The sequence below is a fragment of the Sapajus apella genome, unplaced genomic scaffold, assembly GCF_009761245.1.
Source record: "Sapajus apella isolate SASKATOON/1434 unplaced genomic scaffold, GSC_monkey_1.0 scaffold26, whole genome shotgun sequence".
NCBI lineage: Eukaryota > Metazoa > Chordata > Mammalia > Primates > Cebidae > Sapajus > Sapajus apella.
Genome location: NW_022436966.1, coordinates 3,820,100 through 3,842,020, shown reverse-complemented (window position 1 = coordinate 3,842,020; position 21,921 = coordinate 3,820,100). Strand labels below are relative to the sequence as shown.

General features: G+C 42.4%; 1 protein-coding gene across 2 annotated transcripts in view; it reads left to right on the top strand.

The window, feature by feature from the left end:
- ANXA4 (annexin A4) overlaps positions 1-21,921 on the top strand; it is a 79,765-nt gene that overhangs the window by 49,181 nt on the left and 8,663 nt on the right. For both annotated transcript variants that reach the window (XM_032291857.1, XM_032291858.1), the window contains 6 exons: positions 8,025-8,119; positions 9,828-9,941; positions 11,336-11,426; positions 14,405-14,484; positions 16,673-16,729; positions 20,069-20,162. In XM_032291857.1, the coding sequence (XP_032147748.1) occupies positions 8,025-8,119; positions 9,828-9,941; positions 11,336-11,426; positions 14,405-14,484; positions 16,673-16,729; positions 20,069-20,162 (531 nt within the window). The remainder of the gene's footprint in view (positions 1-8,024; positions 8,120-9,827; positions 9,942-11,335; positions 11,427-14,404; positions 14,485-16,672; positions 16,730-20,068; positions 20,163-21,921) is intronic.

Sequence of the window (21,921 nt, the reverse complement as noted above, 5' to 3'; positions counted from 1 at the left end):
GAGGTTAGAAAAAGAGCTAGTTTTGAGCTGCTTTTTGTTAAAAGGAAAGTTTTCTGCCAGGGACTCAGTTTACCCTGTCTACCTAAATACTTTCTTTCTGCCTCCTATAACATATTTCACCCTCAGGAATAGAACCCCTAACTGCTGTGAGAGGAAACTGTGACGATTTCTTCTGGCTACTTCCTGCTGGGGAGTGGCACTGTGTGGGAACAGCAGCCAGGGCTCCTCCTGGGGTTGATTTCAGGGTCCCTGGTGGGAGAGTGGTTTCATTTTCGGCTGCATTTGCAGCACCATCTGAAGCTTGATGGTTTTTAGGCGAGAAGAGATAAACTTTCCAAGAAGAATATATGGTTTAGAATATAGGGTCCAAATATGAATATTAAGACTACTATTAGTGGGAGCACTATAGGCCGTAACCATGACAACAAAGTTTGTTTGATACCTGTGAGCCATGTAGATGGGTTGTGCTGTTGTAAGTGGGTGTATGGGCTTGGCTTTGTTTCGCTTCCTTCTCCTTACTTTCTCCCCCTCAAAAAAAGGAAACCTTGGGGTTACAGATTACCTGGCAGGATTTGTAGGATAATTGCCCAGAACTAGAACATGTTCCCAGATTTTTATATTACCCATGCCTCTCTGTTGTCCCTGAGCTGCAGCCACAGATGGCTGGTTGGTTGACAGGAATAAGCAGGGTTAGTTTAAAATGTAGGCAAGAACTTTAAAACAACTAATGAGACTAGAACTTAATAACGGATGTATGGCAAAGTTTCAAAACTTCATTTCTCTTTCCCCAGTCCTCATTTTTGTTAAAAACAATCTGTGATAGGCCTGAGCTGTTTGCAAAACAGACTTCAGTCCTATACTTGGTCTAATAATTTGCATAAAGTACAGCAAGAATAATCATCTTTACATAGGCCCTTTAGATTGGCTTTGATGGAAACTTGTTCCATGAGGAACTTTAGATAGGACTTTTTAAAGCTAAGCCCAACCATTTGTTTGTACCTTTAAATTCCTATGAGTTGGGTAAATTTCTTTCCTTCTTGAGGTTCCAGAAGCATGAGCTTCCTAGGCCTGTTAGAAAGTGACGTTCTTTACTCACCGCAGGTCAGGAACCTTGTATGGAGACTGTGTAGAGAGGAATAAGGCCAGTTTTCCCCAGGGGCTTTTATTGGCTCAGCAAGTTAAGCTTGATTCCTTAAAGGGAAACATAGCCTTCCAGTCAAAACCTTGGTAAAACAACCAGTTTTTCCAATTGCATTTTGTTGCAAAAGAAAATGGATTCTTGGCCGGGCACGGTGGCTCAGGCCTGTAATCCCAGCACTTTGGGAGGCCGAGGCAGGTGGATCACGAGGTCAAGAGAGCAAGACCATCCTGGCCAACATGGTGAAACCCTATCTCTACTAAAAATACAAAAATTAGCTGAGCATGGTAGTGCGCGCCTGTAGTCTTAGCTACTTAGGAGGCTGAGGCAAGAGAATCACTTGAACACTGGAGACAGAGGTTGCGTTGAGTCAAGATTGCACCACTGTACTCCAGTCTGGGCAACAGAGTGAGACTCCATCTCAAAAAAAAAAAAAAAGAAAAGAAAATGGATTATTGCTGCACTGATGCAAACAACTATATTGTTGTAATTTAAGAATACTTATAATTAGTTTCCAAATTCCAGAGGAATTAGGCAGAGAGAAATAAACATGCTCCAAACTTTGCCTATAGGAGTACAGTTTGCTTAGTTGTCAAAGGTTGTAGCTAGCTTAAGACAAGTTTTTTTGACTCTGAAAAACAAAATAAGGATTAGCAGTGTTCTAAGCATAAATGAAGAATATTGTTTTAGTTTTCTATTAGTTCAGTTCATTCCGTTAACTTTTGTTTTGTTTGATATTCATAAATATTTTAGGCTTTTATGAGTTCTGTACATTTTTTGGTCGTGACAAACCTGCATCGGAGAGAACTTGTTAAAGTCCCACGGCTTGATTATAAACCATCTTTCGAAGAGAATTAAAACAAAACAACAATTGTCTGTAAATGACAAAATGTCCAGTTTGGATATAGTCAGAAACACAATTGACAAAGAAACTTGGTTATTTTTGTGGTTTTCAAAAACCCAACGTAACAACCTTAATTGTGATTAATAGCACATATTCAGACACTAGAACTTCGGGCATCCCATACAGTTTTCAAGCATTAATATTATTTGCTAAAATATAGTATTAGACATCATTTTGGCAATTTTATGTACCTCAACATGTTAAATCTTTCTGTTTACCTCTCTTCTGGATGTTTCAGGGACCCTCTGCAGCACCCAAAAGCCAGGGGTTAGGAAAGACAAACTTGAGGCAAGCTTGACTTTGGGAAGCCTGTTAAGTATATTTAAAATTTAAAACACTTGATATTATGAAATAGAATTTTAGATTACCATAAGTGTTTTGTTTTTGCCAAAAGGATGAGCCAGAAAATTGAAATTAAAATTTGAAAATGCAAAAGCCACTCATTAGCCTTTTCTATTACGTGAAAATTTAAGAGGGAAGTTAAATTTACCCTTGCGTTAGTTTGCTATTAATGTTAACCTTATTTTTTAAGGAAACTTTATAGACAATCCTATTTAATTTTAACCAGTTTGACCATGAAGTGAGATTTTCACATGCCTGTGATAACCCTTGACAAGTTTTGCTAAAGAGTATATTAGCATTTTAAGAAAACTTTGCTGTGCTTTTATTTCAGTGATTAATTTTCAGAAAAAAATATACCCTTTTGAATTTAGTTAATATGTTCTCACAGAGTTTTCTTCACAAGATTAATTTTTACGATTTTTTTACAATGTGCTTAAACCTTCTACTTTATTTAAAACAATTATTTATTCCTAAGCAAAATATACTTTTCCATGCCTTCTTATAATCTTTAAATAAGAACACCTTTTACTGTTTTTACACACTTTGCATGCAATTCCATGGTCATTAGTTTCAATCACATGTTATAATGGTAACTTTTAGTAATTTTTAACTTGAATATAAAAGTATTAGGTTGTTTTAATTATGTGCTAGATGCAGATAAAGTTTGACTCCTTTCAGCGTAGTTAGGGGCATGGTTACCTTCATATGTTCCCAGGCCCTACCAATTGTGAAGCAGGCAAGCTGACAGTTTGTAAAGGCTAAGGAAGCAGTTTACAACCGTAAAGCATTTAGCAAACCTAGTATTTGACCTGCTTGATTTAGACCACATTTTTACACCTTAAAGACGTTTATGTTTTACCAAAAATTTCTAAGACTCTTTTTATTTTTAAAGATTAAAGTAATGTGAACTGAAAGTTACCACAGCTGTTACTTTTCCCGTAAAAATATTTGTGCTTATTTTTCTTAGGCCAATTAATTAGAGCGCCCTGTTTTTTAAAAAACAGACATTACATATATAAAACACATATATAACCACACAGACAAACAGAAGAAGATCCAGTAGCTATAAAATTTTGCATCTGCCAATGTCCCAATTGGATTATTGGCCTCCGAGTGAGGCCCCTTAAGAATATAGCTAGGAATGCAGTTTCCAGGGCCTAATAAGCAATCATAGTCAGAAGACAAAGACAGATTTTGAGAGGGACTTATTCACCTTTAATTCTAGGGATCCCATAAGGAAAACAGAGGTTTTTCTTAAAATGGGGTTTGTGGCGCCTTTTCTGTTTTCCCGAGGAGTTGCAGGCCACCGGAAATCACCTGGAGTCTTTCATGCAGGCACCAAGAGTGGCAAGACACAGTAAAAGAAGCAATTCAGTCAACTGAGAAAAAAACCTTTTCCAGGAAAAGAAGATTTATGAAGAGAAAAACATAAAGACCTTTTAAATATACTCATAGTTTAGATATCCACTTTGAATTAAGCTGAATGCTCTTTAAGAAAATCCTTTTTCATTAATTAAAACTTTACAGAGGACGCAAACAGTGATTCTTATTATTTCTTTTACCAGTTTGCTCCACTTACCTGTTCACAGTCGTGTTCAGGTTCTCCAGTTTTCTTTCAGAGAAAGTGACTGGGCTCAGGCAAGGGCAGGTTTTCAACGGGCGGCAGATCCCTTTAGTAGCAAAGCTTGGTATTTGAGGAGGCAATCGTTAGCAAGAGACTTTCCTTAGAGGACAACAGTCCTGTTACACCATATAGGGTTAAACAGTTAAGTTCTTTCCCATGGTTAACCCAGTGGCCTCTGGCACCAGCAAAGCCTCCACTGTAACTGCTTGGAGGCAGGCTGACCATCCCTTGGCCACCAAGTTAAGTTCCTTGCTTAAGCAACTCACTGGCTGTTGAGCTGGACCTCAAGCCTTAGTTAAAACTTACAGGGCCATTTCCTTCCTTTTTGATATATCAAGACTAAATTCTTTCCCCGTGGGAAGACTGAGGGCTGGTGTTTTAAGCAAGGCTTGTTTTAGCTGGTTAGAGGCTTTTTGAGCCTTAGGTTCCCAAAAAACGGGTGTGAGTTTTAACTGCTTGAGTTTCTTTTATGAGGTGGTGTAAAGGGTGAGCCATTTCCCTGCACCCAGGTACTCACAGTTTACAAAATCCAGTAATGCCCAACAATTTTCCTAACTATTAAAGGAAATGCACTGAATCCTTTCCTCACCTGGTACTCTGATCCCTCCCAATAAGACCAGAACTAGGTACTGTACTGAAGTCTGACAGAGCTGAGCTTTAGATTTTGAGACTCTACACTCCCTTTCAGCCTTAGCTGAAATTGAGGACAGTCTTAGCACCTTCCTGAGCTTCCTTGATTGGGGCACAGAGGAAAGTGTCATTTACACACTGCAAGACCCTGACCTGAGGGTGGGAGAACTTAGAGAGGTCCTTTGGCAGTGCTTGTCCAAACTAGTGAGAGCTGTTTGGAAATCCCTGAGGCAGCACCAACCATGTTAACTGCATCGTCTGGCCAGAGGGACCCTTACGGGCAAACAGGTATTGAGAGTTAGGATGTAACCTTGCAGAAAAAGGCATCCTTTAACTCTAGGACTATAAATCATTTAGTTCCCTCAGGTATTTGAGTCAGCAAGGTGTAGGCATTAGGGCACTGGATGAATCATTAACGAGGCGGAGGTCCTGAACTGGTCTCCATTCCCCATTGGGTTTTCACACTCCTAGTATTGGGGTTGCAAGGACTGTTACAGCATTTGAGGAGGCCCTGTGTTTTTAGATTATTTACAATAGCGTCTAGCCCTTTTCTGGCCTCTGACTTCAGAGGATATTGTCTCTGATTAGGAAAAGAAGTGGGATTTTTAAGGTGGATCTGAACTGGCCTAGCAGTTTTAGCTTGACCTATTCTTCCTTGAGTTGCCCACACTTCTGGATTAATAATGGCTTTCACTAAGGGAAGACAAGGAGTCTGTCCTGGGGCCATGAGGATGCTGCCCCTATGCAGGCTAAAATGTGTCTACCTAATAAAGGAGTGAGACTTTTAGGCTCTAATTAAGAAGGAATGTATAAATAATAAGTCCCCCCAACTACAGCTAAGGGGTTAAGAGAAATACTAGGTTACAGTCTTCCCTGAGACACCCACCACGGTTGGGAAGAGGGGAGGCCTGGATTGGAGAGGAGAACAGAGACTGGCTCCAGCATCCAGGAGGAAGCTCAACCCCTCCCTTCAATTTCCAGAATCACTCAGGGCTCCTGAGCAGTGATGGCTGTCTGAGCCACTGGAGCCAGGAGTTTGAGCCCCAGGACTTGTCAGTCCTCCTGGACCATCTGTGAGACCAGTTCTCGACCCAGCGACCTCCATCTCCAGGGGCAATTTACCAGTGATCTCCACCACAGACTGGACAGGGTCAAGGTGGCTTTTTCTTGTTGCCTGGGCAATTCTTCTTAAAGTGCCCTGGCTTGCCACACCAGGAGCAATTAGTGGATGCTTCCCAAGGATCCTGCACTCTGCAAGCCTGCAAAGCAGCCACTAGAGCCTTAGTTTTTCTCTTGTGCTTTCTCTTAATCCCAGCAGTTTGGGAGGCCGCGGCAGTCAGATCACAAGGTCAATATATCAAGACCATCCTGGCCAACATGGTGAAACCCCATCTCTACAAAAATTCAAAACTTAGCTGGGCGTGGTGGCAGGTGCCTGTAATCCCAGCCACTCGGTGCTACTGCACTCCAGCAGTGAGCTGAGATGGTGCCACTGCACTCCAGCCTGGCCACAGACCCAGACTCCGTCACAAAAAAAAAAAAAAAAAAAATTAAAGCTATTTTGAGAATTTCAGCTTGGCTTGACTGGGGGGAAGAGTGATCCCTTTCACAGAAACAGGAAGAGGGATCCCTTTCACAGCAATGGGGTAGACAAAAGGTAATGAACCCTCTGTGTCCCCCCCCCAACATAGCCCCCCAGCTGAGAGTGCCAAGGGATAAATGGATTGTTACATGGATTGTCCTCTCCTTTTTAAAAATAGGAACATGGCTGGACATGGTGGCTCATGCCTATAATCTCAGCATTTTGGGAGGCTGAGGCAGGTGGATCACCTGAGGTCAGGAGTTTGAGACCAGCATGGCCAACATGGTGAAACGCTGTCTCCACTAGAAAATACAAAAAAAAAAAAAATTAGCCAGGCATGGTGGTGGGTGCCTGTAATCCCAGCTACTAGGGAGGCTGAGGCAGAAGAATTGCTTGAACCTGGGAGGCGGAGGTTGCAGTGAGCCGAGATCTTGCCACTGCACTCCAACCTGGGCAACAGAGCAAAACTCCATCTCAAAAAAAAAAAAAAAAAAAAAAAGTAGGTCCTTAAGGTATGTAAACTTAAAGTTCTATAGCTTCCTTTCCACACCTCACATCTTTCTGCATCTCTAATCTTGCCAAGGATAACTAAGATGAAGCTGTATTTTTTCATTTCTCCCTGAAATATTTTCAATAGAATCACTTCTGAAACCCATGTCAGCCCCCCATACAGCGTAAACAACAAGGAAACAGAAAATTCACTAAACATTTATGAACATCCAGCTGTTATAAAGACAAGGGACCAATTTGAAAAATCAAAATAAAGTCTCCTTGTAAAAGCTGCTGCAAGAAACAGGCAAGCAAAACTTAGGACATTTTTTGTAATTTATAGCTTAAAGTTTTGGTAAGATGTTGTATCATGGTAATTTGTCAGCAGTTCTAAAAGGGAATCATTTGAGCTCAGGAAAGATAGCTTAGAAGTGAAAAACATAGTTCCAGATTTTAAAACACAGTGAATGCAGCAACAGCCAATTTAAACTCTGCAAAATGCCAAATTGGTGAATTAAGACATGTCTGAATTGTTTCAAAACTCAGAGGAGATGATAAAGAGATAAAAACAAAGAAAAGGCAAGAATATGAAGGAGAGATATAGCAGATCCAAAAGACATGAAAAAAATTTTAGAGAAGATGGTCAGGCATGGTGGCTCACACCTGTAAACCTAGCACTTTGGGAAGCCAAAGCAGGCAGATCATTTGAGATCGGGAGTTCAAGACCAGCCTTGCCAGCATGGTGTAACCCTGTCTCTACTAAAATACAAAAATCAGCTGGGCGTGGTGGCACATTCCCTGTAATCCCAGCTACTCAGGAGGCTGAGGCAGGAGAATTACTTGGACCCAGGAGGCAGAGGTTGCAGTCAGCCGAGATTGTGCCATTGCACTCCAGCCTGGGCAACAGAGCAAGATTTCCTCTAAAAAAAAAAAAAAAAAAAAAAAAAATTCTAGAAGAGAGGAAGAATTACTCCAGCCAATGTTTATTAAATGTTTAGTAAGTGCTAGGCACTTAAATATATTGTTTAACCCTCGCAGCAGCCTATTGAGGGAAAGCACTGTCATCATTCACATTTGCAGATAAGGAAACTAATGTTTAGAAAAGTTAACCATTTTGTTCAGTGGTAAACAGCTAATTAAAAGAGAGGCTATGTCTCGAATCTAGCATCTGTTTCCCAAAAAGTAGACAAATCCTCTGAATAAGGATGTCTTAGGAAGCCCTCTGCGTGTGGTTAATTCCAGTGTCCTCAGAGGAACCCGCTTTCTCATTCATCTCTCAAATCACACTCACCTGCTGTCTCCGTTCTGCCCCCAGGCACTGATGAAGATGCCATTATTAGCGTCCTTGCCTACCGCAACACCGCCCAGCGCCAGGAGATCAGGACCGCCTACAAGAGCACCATTGGCAGGGTAGGCTGCAGTCTCTCCTGCTCTGTGTGGCTGACTTGGCAGCAACAGGAAGCAGGGCCTCTTCCTGCTAGGTTCCTGAAGTGGCCCTGTGTTTTAAAAGATTGCTCCTTTGTCTTGTTTAAAGATGTTCTTGAGGCCAGGTGTGGTGGTTGAACCTGTCATCCCAGCACTTTGGGAGGCTGAGGCACGAGGATCACTTGAGGCCAGGAGTTTGAAACCAGCCTGGCCAACATGGTGAAAACCCATCTCTACTTAAAAATACAAAAATTAGCCGGGCATGGTGGTGGGCACTTGTAATCCCAACTACTTCAGAGGCTGAGGCAGAAGAATGCTTGAACCCAGGAGGTGAAAGTTACAGTGAGCCGAGATCACACCACTGCACTCCAGCCTTGGCAACAGAGCTAGACTCCTGAAAAACAACAATGACAAAAATGGAATAGCAACTCAGCTCCTTCTTAGTCAATTGATCTCAAACAGGTTCTTAAACTCTCTGACCCATTCCAGGAGCAAATGTGAACAAACATCTTTACAATTTGATTCATTTTCCAAATTATATTTGGAAATTGTATCTTAGGAATTGAGACTTAAGAAATAATCATGAATGATCACAAAGATACAACTAAATGCCTTATATATATAACAGTAGAAAAACAGAAACAGGTGACTAGCTAAAGATATTAGGCCGGGCACAGTGGCTTACGCCTATAATCCCAACAATTTGGGAGGCTGAGGAGGGTGGATTACCTGAGGTCAGGAGTTCAAGACCAGCCGACCAACATGGTGAAACCCTGTCTCTACTAAAAATACAAAAAAAATTAGCCAGGTGTGTTGGCAGGTGCCTGTAATCCCAGCTACTTGAGATGCTGAGGCAGGAAAATCACTTGAACTCAGGAGGCGAAGGCTGCAGTGAGTTAAGGTTGTGCGACTGCACTCCAGCCTGGGCAACAGATCAAGACTCCATCTCAAAAAAAAAAATCATATTGTACCTATGTATAGAAATCTCCACAGCTGTTAAAAAGGTCATCGGTGAATATTGACTTGGAAATATATTCAAGACATATTGTGAAGTAGGCAAATACATTTACATAGATGTCTACAAACTTATTAACCTCAAGGCTCCTTTACCTCTTAAATTTTTTAGGACTTTTGGTTTTTTGAGTTGTATCTTTTGATATTTACCCTATTAGAAATTAAAACTGAGGGCATCTAAAAATAGGTATTTGTTAACTTAGTAAAAATAACAATGTGTATTGTATGTTACCGTAAATAACAGTTTAATGAAAAACAGCTATATATTCCAAAACAAAAAAAGTTTAGTGAGAAGATTACCATTGTTTTACATTTTGCAAACTTCTTTAATTTCTGGCTTAATAGAAGAGAGATGGTTTCTCATATCTGTTTCTACATTCAATTTGTTATGATATATGAAGAAAATCTGGTCTTGTACAGGTTTGTACTCGGAGGGAGCATTTTAACAGATAGTTATTGATGTGCAGATAATGTCCAATAGCCTTAGAAAAACTCCACTGTATGCTTGTGAATGACAGTGAAAAGGCAGATAACATCTTGGTGTTATTCTGAGGATAGATTTGACTTACAGTCTCCTTGAAAGGGTCTTGGAGACCCTAGACATCTCTGGACCACACCTGGAGAGTGGCTGGTTTAATTTGCCATAGCAGTTAAGCAGAGCTACTTTCTTGTGTTGCAGGACTTGATAGATGACCTGAAGTCAGAACTGAGTGGCAACTTCGAGCAGGTGATTGTGGGGATGATGACGCCCACGGTGCTGTATGACGTGCAAGAGCTGCGAAGGGCCATGAAGGTTTGTGCTCTTCTTCTCGTGCTGTTGGTTCTATTAGTGCAAACGCTGATGTGCTTCTTAAGAAACTATCACCCAATAACAAAGACATGGAAGCAATCTAAATGCCTATCAATGGTAGACTGGTTAAAGAAAATGTAGTACGTATACACCATGGAAAACTATGTAGCTGTAAAGAGGAACAAGATCATATTCTTTGGAGGAACATGGATGGAGCTGGAGGCCATTATCTTTAGCAAACCAACTCAGGAACACAAAACCAAATGCCAAATGTTCTCACTTACAAGTGAGAGCTAAATGATGAAAACGCATGGACACATAGAAGGGAACAACACACACTGGGGCCTGTTGGAGGGTGGGGGGTCGGAGGCGGGAGAGGATCAGGAAAAATAACTAATGGGGACTAGGCTTAATACTGGGTAATGAAATAATCTGTATAACAAACCCCAATGACACAAGTTTATCTATTTAACAAATTTGCACATGTACCCTGAACTTAAAATAAAAGTTAAATTTAAGAAAAAAAGACAAAAACTGTGACCAAGGCCTTCTGAAAATGGTAGATAAAGTATAGGAGATTTTCTTTCATTTGTGACAACTTGAAAACATTACATTACATTATACCAATTATAATTTAAAAATTATTTTCCCAAAAGTTAGGGGGTCATTTGCTCCTTCCTGTGGCTTGATGGGGAGTGATTATAGTTGTTGCTTGAGTACAGCTCTAGAGACTTCCTTGTCATGTTAACTACTTTTGAGGTATGTAACTTTATGACTGACACCTCAGGGGCCCCCAGGTCTACTATAGGCTTAGAACTGGCAAAAGCGTTCTTGGCTTCCCTAGATGATCTACCCGCTGTGCTCTAGCATGGGTCTGCCGAATTTTAATGACCAAGTATGTGATGCAAATACAAATGGTCCCCAACTTAGGGTGGTTCTGCTTAAAATGTTTCAATGTATTGAGATGTAACCTCATCATAAGTTGAGTACAATTACCCTCCTCAAACCATGTCAACAAATAGCCTTTTGGAAGGTTCTGGGCCAGGCTCTGGGAAAGCAAAGACATAACAAAGTCTTTGCCAGAAAATTCTGTTCTTCAGAGGAAGAGAGCAGAAGAGGTCAAGGAAAAATTCAGCCCCCAGAGGGCAGAAACTGTACCTAACGTGGCATGGTAACCAACACATAGTAAACAGCCTAGAAATGTTTGTGATTACTCAGAATTACTATGACAAACATGTTGGGTTTGGGGCGGGACAATTAAAAGTGAACAAATCCTGTTGCTAGAACACAGTGGATTGCTTTTATTCTCTGCAGATTGATGGCTGTATTTCTTCTGTGTCTGGGCCTCAGCTTTGTAAACTGGCTCATATAGTTCTCTCCTCTGGTTTCTTGTTTAGGGAGCCGGCACTGATGAGGGCTGCCTAATTGAGATCCTGGCCTCTCGGACCCCCGAGGAGATCCGGCGCATAAGCCAAACCTACCAGCAGCGTATGTGACATCCGCAGTGGCCCTGGCTGAGGTTTTGCTGGGACTAGAGAAGGAGGGTAGCAGCGGGTGGTTGTCTGCTGTTTAGACTTTTCACAGAACGCTGAGCATGAGGGATCCTCGGTGCCAAGCTCTGCTTCAAGGGAGATCCCTGTTTAGGCAAATGGCGGTCTGTTGGCTTCTTAAGATTTCTCAGGTGAAGATGACACTCTATTTCGCCTACCCAGTGTAGTATTTTATTACCCTAAAAGTTGGAAAGTTGTTCCTTATCATCAGACAAAGAATCTAAGGGATTTATTCAAAAGTGGTGGCACCAGCAGATCTCAGCATTCCAAGGAATGGTCTAGAGGGGCTGTCTGGCCTAAATTCTTCCCTCCAGACCTGACTATATGTCCTCCAGCCAAATCAGAATGACAGCCATTCACTCCCCCTTAGAAACCTCCAGAGGGTAATACATATGAAGTGCCTGTTAAAAATCCCTGACTTTTGGAGGTTGCGGTAAGCCGAGATCGCGTCATTACACTCCAGCCTGGGCAACAAGAGCAAAACTTCCTCTTAAAATAAATTAAAAAAAAAAAAAAGCCTGACCTTTTGCCCTAAGAATATAACTTAAAATGCACAAAGATTTAGATCTCACAGTGTTTATTCAGTATTGTCTATGTTAGCGAAAAATGTTCCACAGTAGCAGATTGGCTAAAAAAAAATATGATACACGTACACAACTAACTGTTATGTAGTAATTAAAATTTATATTAAAGAATATTGGCCAGGCATGGTGGCTCACGCCTGTAATCCCAGCACTTTGGGAGGCTGAGGCAGGCAGATTGCCTGAGCTCAGGAGTTCGCGACCAGCCTAGGCAATAAGGGGAAACCCTGTCTAAAAGACACAAAAAATTAGCTGGGCATAGTGGTGTGTGCCTGTAGTCCCAGCTACTCAGGAAGCTGAGGCAAGAGAATTGCTTAAACCCGGCAGGCAGAGATTGTAGTGAGCTGAGGTTGTGCCACTGCACTCCAGCCTGGGTGATAGAGTGAGACTCTGTCTCAAAAAAAATTAATTTGTTTTCCTTTTATTTAACTGGTATTTTTTGTTTTGTTGTTCCTGTTATTATTGTTTAGAGACAGGGTCTCACTCTGTTGCCCAGGCTGGAGTGCAGTGGCACAATCTCAGCTCACTGCACCCTCGACCTTCTGGGCTTCAGCTAATCTTTGTATTTTTTGTAGAGATGGGGTTTCACCATGCCGCCTAGGCTGGTCTCAAACTCCTGGGCCCAAGCAATCTGCTCACCTCGGCCTCCCAAAGTGCTGGGATTATAGGTGTGAGGCCACAGCACCTGGCTAAGAATTTTATTAAAATATTTATTAAATGATGTGGTGTGTATATGTATGCATGTATGTTAAAAAGATAAGCTGTAAAATAGTGTGCTATGATCCTATTTTTAAAAAATTAACACACACAGTTAATAAGACATTATTCTTTAAATAAACAAAAGTAATGTGTGTATGTGGGGGAAAATGCAGAAGGATATTCACGGAAATGTTAGCCATGATTATTATTTCTAGGTGATTAGATTGCAGTGGAGTTCCTTGCCTTGCCCCTTCATTTTACTTATTTGCTTTTTCCTAAGTCTTCTGTGGTCAACGTGTGTTACCTTTATAGAAAGAAAACAACCACAGTAAGAGCTTTGTGGGAAGTGTTCAGAGCAGGAGATTCTAAACCTTAGGAGTTTGGATTTAGCAATCTGATCCCCACATCTGCCCAATGAGGGTTTTCTTCTCTGAGGGCTGTGAAGGGCTAGAGCTTCTCTTTTTGTTTTTGCTTCTTAAAAATTAATTGTGGCGAAGTTCTTGCTGAAGCTCCCCCTGCCATTTTTTTTGAGACAGGGTCTTGCACTGTGGCCCAGGCTGGAGTGCAAGTGGCATGATCATGGCTCACTGCAGCCTTGACCTCCCCAGGCTGAGGTGATCCTCTCACCTCAGCCTCCCCTGCAGCTGGGACTACAAGCATGCACCAACATGCCCAGCTAATTTTTATATTTTTTGTAGAGATGGGCATTCACCATGTTGCCCAGGCAGGTCTTGAACTCCTGGGCTCAAGCAATCTGAATTCCTCAGCCTCCCAAAGTGTTGGGATTACAGGCATGAGCCACTGCACTCGGCCTTGAGCTTCTCATGGATAATCTGTCAGAACTTCCCAAGGGAGAGACGTGGCAGAAAGGCATATCCTAGGATTTACATTGGACAGCTCCCCAACCCCAGCCCCACCCCAAAGCAGGGTTCAGAAGCTCCGATCTGGTTGTCTTCCATCAGTGAAGCAGCAGTGGCCCCTCCACAGCTGCAGCTCTCTCTCTGCATCATTGAGAACCACGTTCAGATCGGACCCCTGGATGGCAGGAAGCACAGAGGGAGGACTTCAGCCCCAGCTTTTTCAAACCCACATTTTAAGAAACAGGAATATCTTGGCTGAGCATGGTGTCTTACACCTGTAATCCCAGAACTTTGGGAGGCCAAGGCAGGTGGATCATCTGAGGTCAGGAGTACAAGACCAGCCTGGCCAAATGGTGAAACCCCATCTCTACTAAAAATAAGAAAATTAGCCAGGCGTGGTGGTACATACCTGTAATCCCAGCTACTCAGGAGGCTGAGGCAGGAGAATTGCATGAACCCAGGAGGCGGGTGTTGCAGTGAGCTGAAATGGTGCCACTGCACTCCAGACTCCAGCCTGGGCAACAGAGTGAGACTCCAACTCAAAAGAAACAAAACCAAAAACAGAAATATCTTGTTTCACTATGATGACAGGATAAGCTTATCTTGACCATTTTACCCGAGTTTAGTTTTGGAAAACCTGTGTCGGGGGTGAAAAACCTCATGGTAAGCTGCTCCCATAAGCAGGCTGGTCTTGAGGGGACAGATTGCTCTGAAGTGTGACAGGGCATTGGGCAAGACTCTTTATTCTCATGTAGCTAATTTCACTCCCTTGCTAGAATACGGACGGAGCCTTGAAGATGACATTCGCTCTGACACATCATTCATGTTCCAGCGAGTGCTGGTGTCTCTGTCAGCTGTAAGTGACTGCTTCCGATGGGGGTCAGGTTTGATTGAAATGTCCATTCTATCCCCTTTGCCAGCCTTTCTCATCCATTCAGCCCCTGAAATGTGGATATTCCCCAGGTGTTGTTCTCAAAGCCCTCTGTTCCTTTGTCTTATTCCTCCTTCGGAGACTCTGGCTAGCTCTGCACGCCTATTTGTTCTACTTTAATTTGATATTTACAAGTACCAAAACCTGCCAGGTCCCCCTGTCACTCAGTGCATTGAGAGTTGTAAAGATGATTAAGAGCCAGTTCCTGGGCTGTAAGAGTGTATATTGTCATAAGGGAATACATCAAGTACACAAGTCGCTACAAGGCATGAAAAGATTACATGCCAAAGGAGAGGCACATAGGAAAAGGAAGAATCAAGGAGAAATTTTGGTTGTAGAAACAAAGAAAAAGGCTTCATGATGAGATGCTTGTTCAGAGAGGAGTTGGAAGATTACTAGAATTTCAAGAGGCAGAGACGTGGGTGGGTGTATTCTAGACAGGAAGAACAGCAAGAACAAGGCAAGGAGGCAGGGAACATGGGGTTCAGGGAACAACTGGCTGAACAGTTGGGCTGGTGATTCTGGAAGTAGGGTGGGAGGATAAACTGGAGTTGTCTGTTGGGAAGAGTCTAGCAACGTGGAGATGGATTTCCAGTTTATTTGGGAGCAGTAGATGACGTGCTAACGACGATGATGAGAATGATGTGACGAGTTGCACTTTCAGAAGTGTAACGTAATAGTGATGTGTAGGATGAACAGTGGCCAGAAACTAGAGGCTGGAAGACCAGGTAGGAAGCTACCTGGAAAATTCCAGCTGGAAAATAAAGCAGGACTGAGCTAGGTGGGGCAGGGGTGCCTGAAAAGAGAAGCTGGGGACTCCAGACATTTCACATCCCTTCCCAGCTGCATCTTTATCCCCGGCCTCCTTCCTGAGCAGGAGACTCTTACTTCACATTGCTTTTTTGGATGTTTCCTTATGGATATCCTACTAGCCCCTTAAACCAGTCCTCCTGAACTAAACCGGAGCTCATTTTCCCTTCAAACCAGCTTTTCTTCCTGACTTGCCTGTTTCTGTTAATACTGCTGTTGTTCCTCCTACACCTAAAGAAGCAGAACCCTGGAAATCATCTCCAATTTACATGGATAGAGCCTTGAAGATGATATTCACTCTGAACCCCATGTTCCCTGCCTCCTTGCCTTGTTCTTGCTGTTCTTCCTGTCTGGAATACACCCACCCACGTCTCTGCCTCTTGAAATTCTAGTAATTCTCCACCACGTCATCTACTGCTCCCAAATAAACTGGAAATCCCTCTCCACATTGCTCTTGTCTCCGATATTTACTTAGTCACCTGTGTCTCATATTTCTTTCCCACTCTTTCTTTTCCTCCCATATTTACCACTCTGATGAGCCATGTCTAGACCATAGACCATTGAGACAGTATAATCATAAAAATCGCCTACAAACTAGAGAAAAGTAGCCTTTTTGTCACTTGTTAGCATTCTGCAGAGGCTTCCACCCTGCCTTCTTGTGAGCTGGTGTTGGTGAGGGGTAAGGGGACATTTTTAGGGGCTCCTCAAGTCCTACCGTAGGTCCCATATTCTCTTGACTCTCCTCTGTTTCCAACCTCCCCACCTTTTTTTTTCTTTTAAAGATACAGGGTCTTGCTATGTTTCTCAGGCCAGCTCTTTACAGGTGCCATCTTAGCTCACTGCCTCAAACTTCTGGCCTCAAGCCATCCTCCCACCTCAGCCTCTTGAGTAGCTGGAGCTACAAGCACACCCGACCCCTTTTTGGCAGAGGTTGATCAATGCAGATTTGCCAGTTAGGAAGGCATGAGTCAGCTGGGAAGACACAGGAGAGTGGGGTGGTGGGGAAGGCCAGGAGATAGTGGAGGGAGCAGTCCATGGGAAGCATTTATTTTCCTCCTTCTTCTGTTGGCAGAGGCACCCACAGAATGTTAGGGCCCACACTGAGACTCACCCCTCTAGGGACACATCGGAGCCATGGTAATAATGCAAGCACGTTTAGAAGACATCTGTCCTCCCTCCCTGGGTCTGAAGTCCCACTCTTCGTGGCATTTTGTCTCATTACTCTAGACCTGCTATCTTAATGGTGCTCCAGATCTTTATGTATACTCTCAGATTCTTTTTTGTTTGTTTTTCTCATCCTCAGGGTGGGAGGGATGAAGGAAATTACCTGGACGATGCTCTCGTGAGACAGGATGCCCAGGTTGGTAGAACCGTCGCTTCTTTCTTCCAGTTTTCTCCTCTTTTGCCAATAAGACAGGCCTTGACGGATGGACAACACCTTATATTACAGTGTATATTAGCCAGGCTGGGATATGTTCTTTAAAAAAAGTTCCCCAGATGACCTTTAATAACAGGTTTCTTGCAGAGGTACGTAGGGCTGGACATCATTATGTAAACACTGCTGGGTTCTAAGTTTCTCAACATTAGGACCATTATGTGGCAATCCCAGAGAACCACTGAGTGTGTCTTCTGAATCCCTTGGAGGTGAAAGAGACTGTTCACTGTGCATTTTTACGTCAAAGAGGATATTTGAAAAGCTATATAAAATAACTTGGCACAGTGTATACCCTGTTGGATAAAATTAATAGCAAACCCCAAGAGGCAGTTGCTTCTCTGGTACCCAACCCACTGATGGTTGCCCTGGAACCAACCCATGGTCTAATCAGCCGTGACCAGATAACACTAACAATAATAGCTAATAAAAAGTGGCTCCTTGCCAGGTATCAAACACTGTTATAAATTCTTTTTTTTTTTTTTTTTTGAGACAGAGTTTTGCTCTTGTTGACTAGGCTCGAGCGCAATGGTGCAACCTCAGCTTACTGCAACCTCTGCCTCCTGGGTTCAAGTGATTCTCCTGCCTTAGCCTCCCGAATAGAAATTACAGGTGCCCGCCACCATGCCTGGCTAATTTTTTGTATTTTTAGTAGAGACAGAATTTCACCATGTTGGCCACACTGGTCTTGATCTCCAGACCTCAGGTGATCCACCTGCCTCGGCCTCCCAAAGTGCTGGGATTACAGATGTGAGCCATCGTGCCCAGCCCACTGTTCTAAATTCTATATTAAGTATGTCATTGAATCTTTGCAATAACTTCATAAGTTAAGTATTGCTATCCCCATTTTACAAACAGAAAAACTGAGGCTCAGAGCAAGTGCCTTACTCAAGTTCAGACAGATAATAAATGGCAGAGCCAGGATTTGAACTAATTGGCATCTAGACCCAGTATTCTTTTTTTTTTTTTTTTTTTTTTTTTTTAGACAGGGTCACCCTCTTTCACCCAGGCTGGAGTGCAGTGGCGCGATCTTGCCTCACAGCAACCTCCACCTCCCAGGCTCAAGCAATTCTCCTACCTCAGCCTTCCAAGTAGCTGGGATTACAGGGCATGCCACCACCACCCAGCTGGTTTTTGTATTTTTAGTAGAGATGGGATTTCAACATGTTGGCCAGGCTGGTCTTGAACTCCTGACCTCAAATGTTTCACCTGCCTTGGCCTCCCAAAGTGCTGAGATTACAGGCATGAGCCACAGCGCCTGGCCATAGACCCAGTATTCTTAACCAGTACATAACCATAGTGAGGGACTGGTTCCATTCAGTGTGTGAGGTATGAATAACTTTGTTTTATGCAAAAAAGAACCTGTTGCTTTCATTAAAATGGATAGAGGTATGCGTGTGGCTTGGGCTTCTTGGAGTGTGGCAGCTGGGTTTCAAGAAGGAGCACCCAGAAAGCAAGCATTTTAATAGAAACAGTGGCAGTTGCATGATTGTTTATACTCCAGACTCAGAAATCACAGTGTCACTTCCACTATACAGAATTTTATTCCAATTTTTTTTTTTGAGACAGGGTCTTGCTCTGTGTCCTAGGCTGGTATGCAGTTGCATGATCTCAGCCCACTGCCACCTTCACCTCCCAGGCTCGAGCAATCCTCCCACCTCATCCTCCTGAGTAGCTGGGACTACAGGCACATGCCAGCATGACTGGCTAACTTTTAAATAATTTTTGGTAGAGGTGGGGTTTTGCCATATTGCCCAGGCTGGTCACAAACTCCTGGGCTCAAGCAGTCTACCTGTCTTGGACTCCCAAAGTGCTGTGATTACAGACATGAGCCACTGTGCCCAGCCAACTACTATGCTTTATTAATAAAGGCAATGTATTAGTCAGGATTCTTCAGAGGAACAGAACCAATAGAGAGAGAGAGATAATGTGTGTGTGCGTGTGTGTGTGTGTGTGTGTGAGAAAGAGAGAGAGAGAGAGAGAAACAGAGAGAGAGGGGATGGAGGTGGGGATCTTCAGAGGGAGTTAGCAAGCTAGAGATGCAGGACGGACCATGGTTTTGTTCCAGTCTGAGTCCAAAGGCCTGAGAACCCAGAGCAGCTTCCATCTGAAGGCCAGCAGGCTGGAAACCCATGAAGAGCTGATGTTTCAGTTCAAGTCCAAAAGCAGGAAAAAAAACCTGATGCTTTAGCTCAAGGCAGTCGGGCAGGAGGACTCCCTCATACTTTTGGGAGGGTCAGCCCTTTTGTTCTTGAAAAGAAAAGCTTTCTACTGATTGTATGAGGGCCCTTCCTCCATACTGGATCATCCAAAAACTCTCACAGAAGCACCCAGAATAATGTTTGACCAAAAATCTGGATAACCCTTGGCCCAGTCAAGTTGACATAAAATAAATTGCCACAGCCTATGGAGATTTAAGTTTAAGAAGTGCTAAATAAGATGAATTTTTTGAATTAGATGAACACTTTCAGCTTTAAATTTTTACGATTATGTGAATTGACTCTGAAGCAGTGAGAGAATCAGAGAAAGAAGTGAAAAAATGGGGGAGTATATGGAGGTGAGCCCAGTGAGCAGCAATATGTGTTAGTTGAGATCTTTCTGAGAAATGCAACAGGCCAGCTACTTATTGTAAATGAACAGTAATTCTGATTTAGCAATAATGTAGTTAAATTGAGCAGAATCAGTTTCTTGTATTCCTACATGTTTGGAATGTAAGCAATTGGCAATGGGTCCCTGGTTCTACTGTGAGACCGTAGCCTCAGGAATATCACAGATCATTCTAGAGCAGGGCTATCCAATAGAACTTCCCGAAATGATGAGAACATTCCACATCTGCACTGTCCTGGATGAGTGACTGGCCACCTGTAGCCGCTGGGTACTTGAAATGAGGCTAGTGAGACTAAAGAGCTGAATTTTAAATTGTACTTAATTTTAATTAAAATTTAAACAGCCATATGTGGTGAGGGGCAACTGTCGGGGACAGCCCAAATCTAGGGCATTCCTTTTAGCTCTTAAGATAGAACCATGTAGTCTCCAGCTAGAGAAATGCCAGTGTTTACCTTGACTCCCAGGGAGGTATGATAGGGTCCAACAGCCTTATGCCTGAGGAAGGATCCTGAGACATTTCCACTCACCACCACCATTTCAACCCCCATCACCAACAAAATAAAACTAAGCCAGCTCAGCTCTTTCAAGTTCTGGAAATATTTACCTGTGTCCTGGCACATCCTTTTTGGAGTTTTAGACTTGCGCTTTGTTTGGCTTCAGGACCTGTATGAGGCTGGAGAGAAGAAATGGGGGACAGATGAGGTGAAATTTCTAACTGTTCTCTGTTCCCGGAACCGAAATCACCTGTTGCATGGTAAGGCACTTACTTCATTTCCCAAAGAAAGGATATGAAAGAGAGCAAAAACTACATTGCCCATAAGTAATTGATAACCTTTTCTTTCTCAGCTGATACAGAGAACTGATTGTGCCCAAGTGTCTTAGATTCCCACCCTGGAAATGTATTAGTCCAATGATGTGTATGAAAGCTAATTTCTGAAATACTAATGAATAATTAATAAAAATGCAGTAGTCATAGAAGTTTGGCATTCTTGTTTCTAGGAAACTGACCTTCATAGTCAGCCCTTTTTCTAAAGTAGCCCCAGTATGTTCATTTTAATTTAGTTACATATGAAAATAATCTATAGTAGATCAGGTAGCAATAAAATAGCAATGTTGGCTGATATTTATTCCTGTGTAACATCCAAGCTGTCAAGTTAATACAAGGGATTTCTTTAGGGGTTATGTTGCATAATTTGAAATGTTTCTAATTTGTTTTTGATAAATCTAAACTTTGTAATGTGCTTTTAACTTATTTGGGGGAAGGATACTATACAATTTTAGAATATTTGTTGTCAGATTTATATTCTTTTAAACAGCAGTAACGGTTTAAGAAGATATTTCTTCTTTTATATGAGCTCTTTAGGTCTTTAATCACTTTATAATTTTATAAACCCACCCACCATACCTTTTTAATCACACATACTGATTTGCAAAGCTTGTGGGAAATTTGAGAATGAGTTTGCTAAATTGAAAACATAAAGAACTGAGAAGTTAAACACATTCTGAAGTTGTAATTATTTCAGATTTTTCACAGTGACAAAAATTAGGTGATTACTCCTGCTAATCAATATCCCAGGTTACTATCAGATACACAAACTTCCGACTCAGCTTCCTTACTTCATTTCCCTTGCCTGGTTACAAATAACGCAAATCTCCCCCTGGTGGTAGTTTTCAAGAACTGCAAGTCCTCAGAAGATGTAGTGCATAAAGGCGTTTGTAATTTTCACTTCTGGGTACAAGTCAATAGCTGGGCAATTATAAAATATCTGTCTGTAAGCCACTGGAAGAAAATATTTTAAGTACTGTTTGGATAAGGAAAACTTCATAATTTTCTTACCAACCAACAATAATGGTGAGGTTTCACAATCACTAAGGTTTTGTTAATAATGTTCTATTTTCTAGGTTCAGTGTTAAGCATAGTATAAGCATTGTTTCTTGCAACACTCAATGGAGCAGTAATTATTTTCCCTATTTTACAGTGGAGAAAACTGAGGCTTAGAAAATGTGTCAATTAAGTTCTTTGATTCCAAGCTATACACACCAACTTCAATTTAAGTAAGAAGAGATGAAATAATATAGAATGACACAGAGGGAAAATGGAAAATATTGGTAGCTCACAAATTTGAACAGAGAGCCGAACACCTTCAGGAAGAACAGAAATCAAGGCAGTTCTAGGGGTCTCAGTAGAAGGGAATCATGGATTTTATTTCTTTTCTTTCTTTTTTTTGGAGATGGAGTTTTACTCTTGTTGCCAAGGCTCAAGTACAATGGCACCATCTCAGCTCACCACAACCTCTGCCTCCTGGGCTCAAGCAATCCTCCTGCCTCAGCCCCCAGTGTAGCTGGGATTACAGACACCCACCACCATGTCCTGCTTATTTTGTATTTTTTAGTGGAGATGGGGTTTCTCCATGTTGGTCAGGCTGGTCTCGAACTCCTGACTTCAGGTGATCAGCCCGCCTCAGCCTCCCAAAGTGCTGGGATTACAGGCATGAGCCACCGCGCCCGGCATG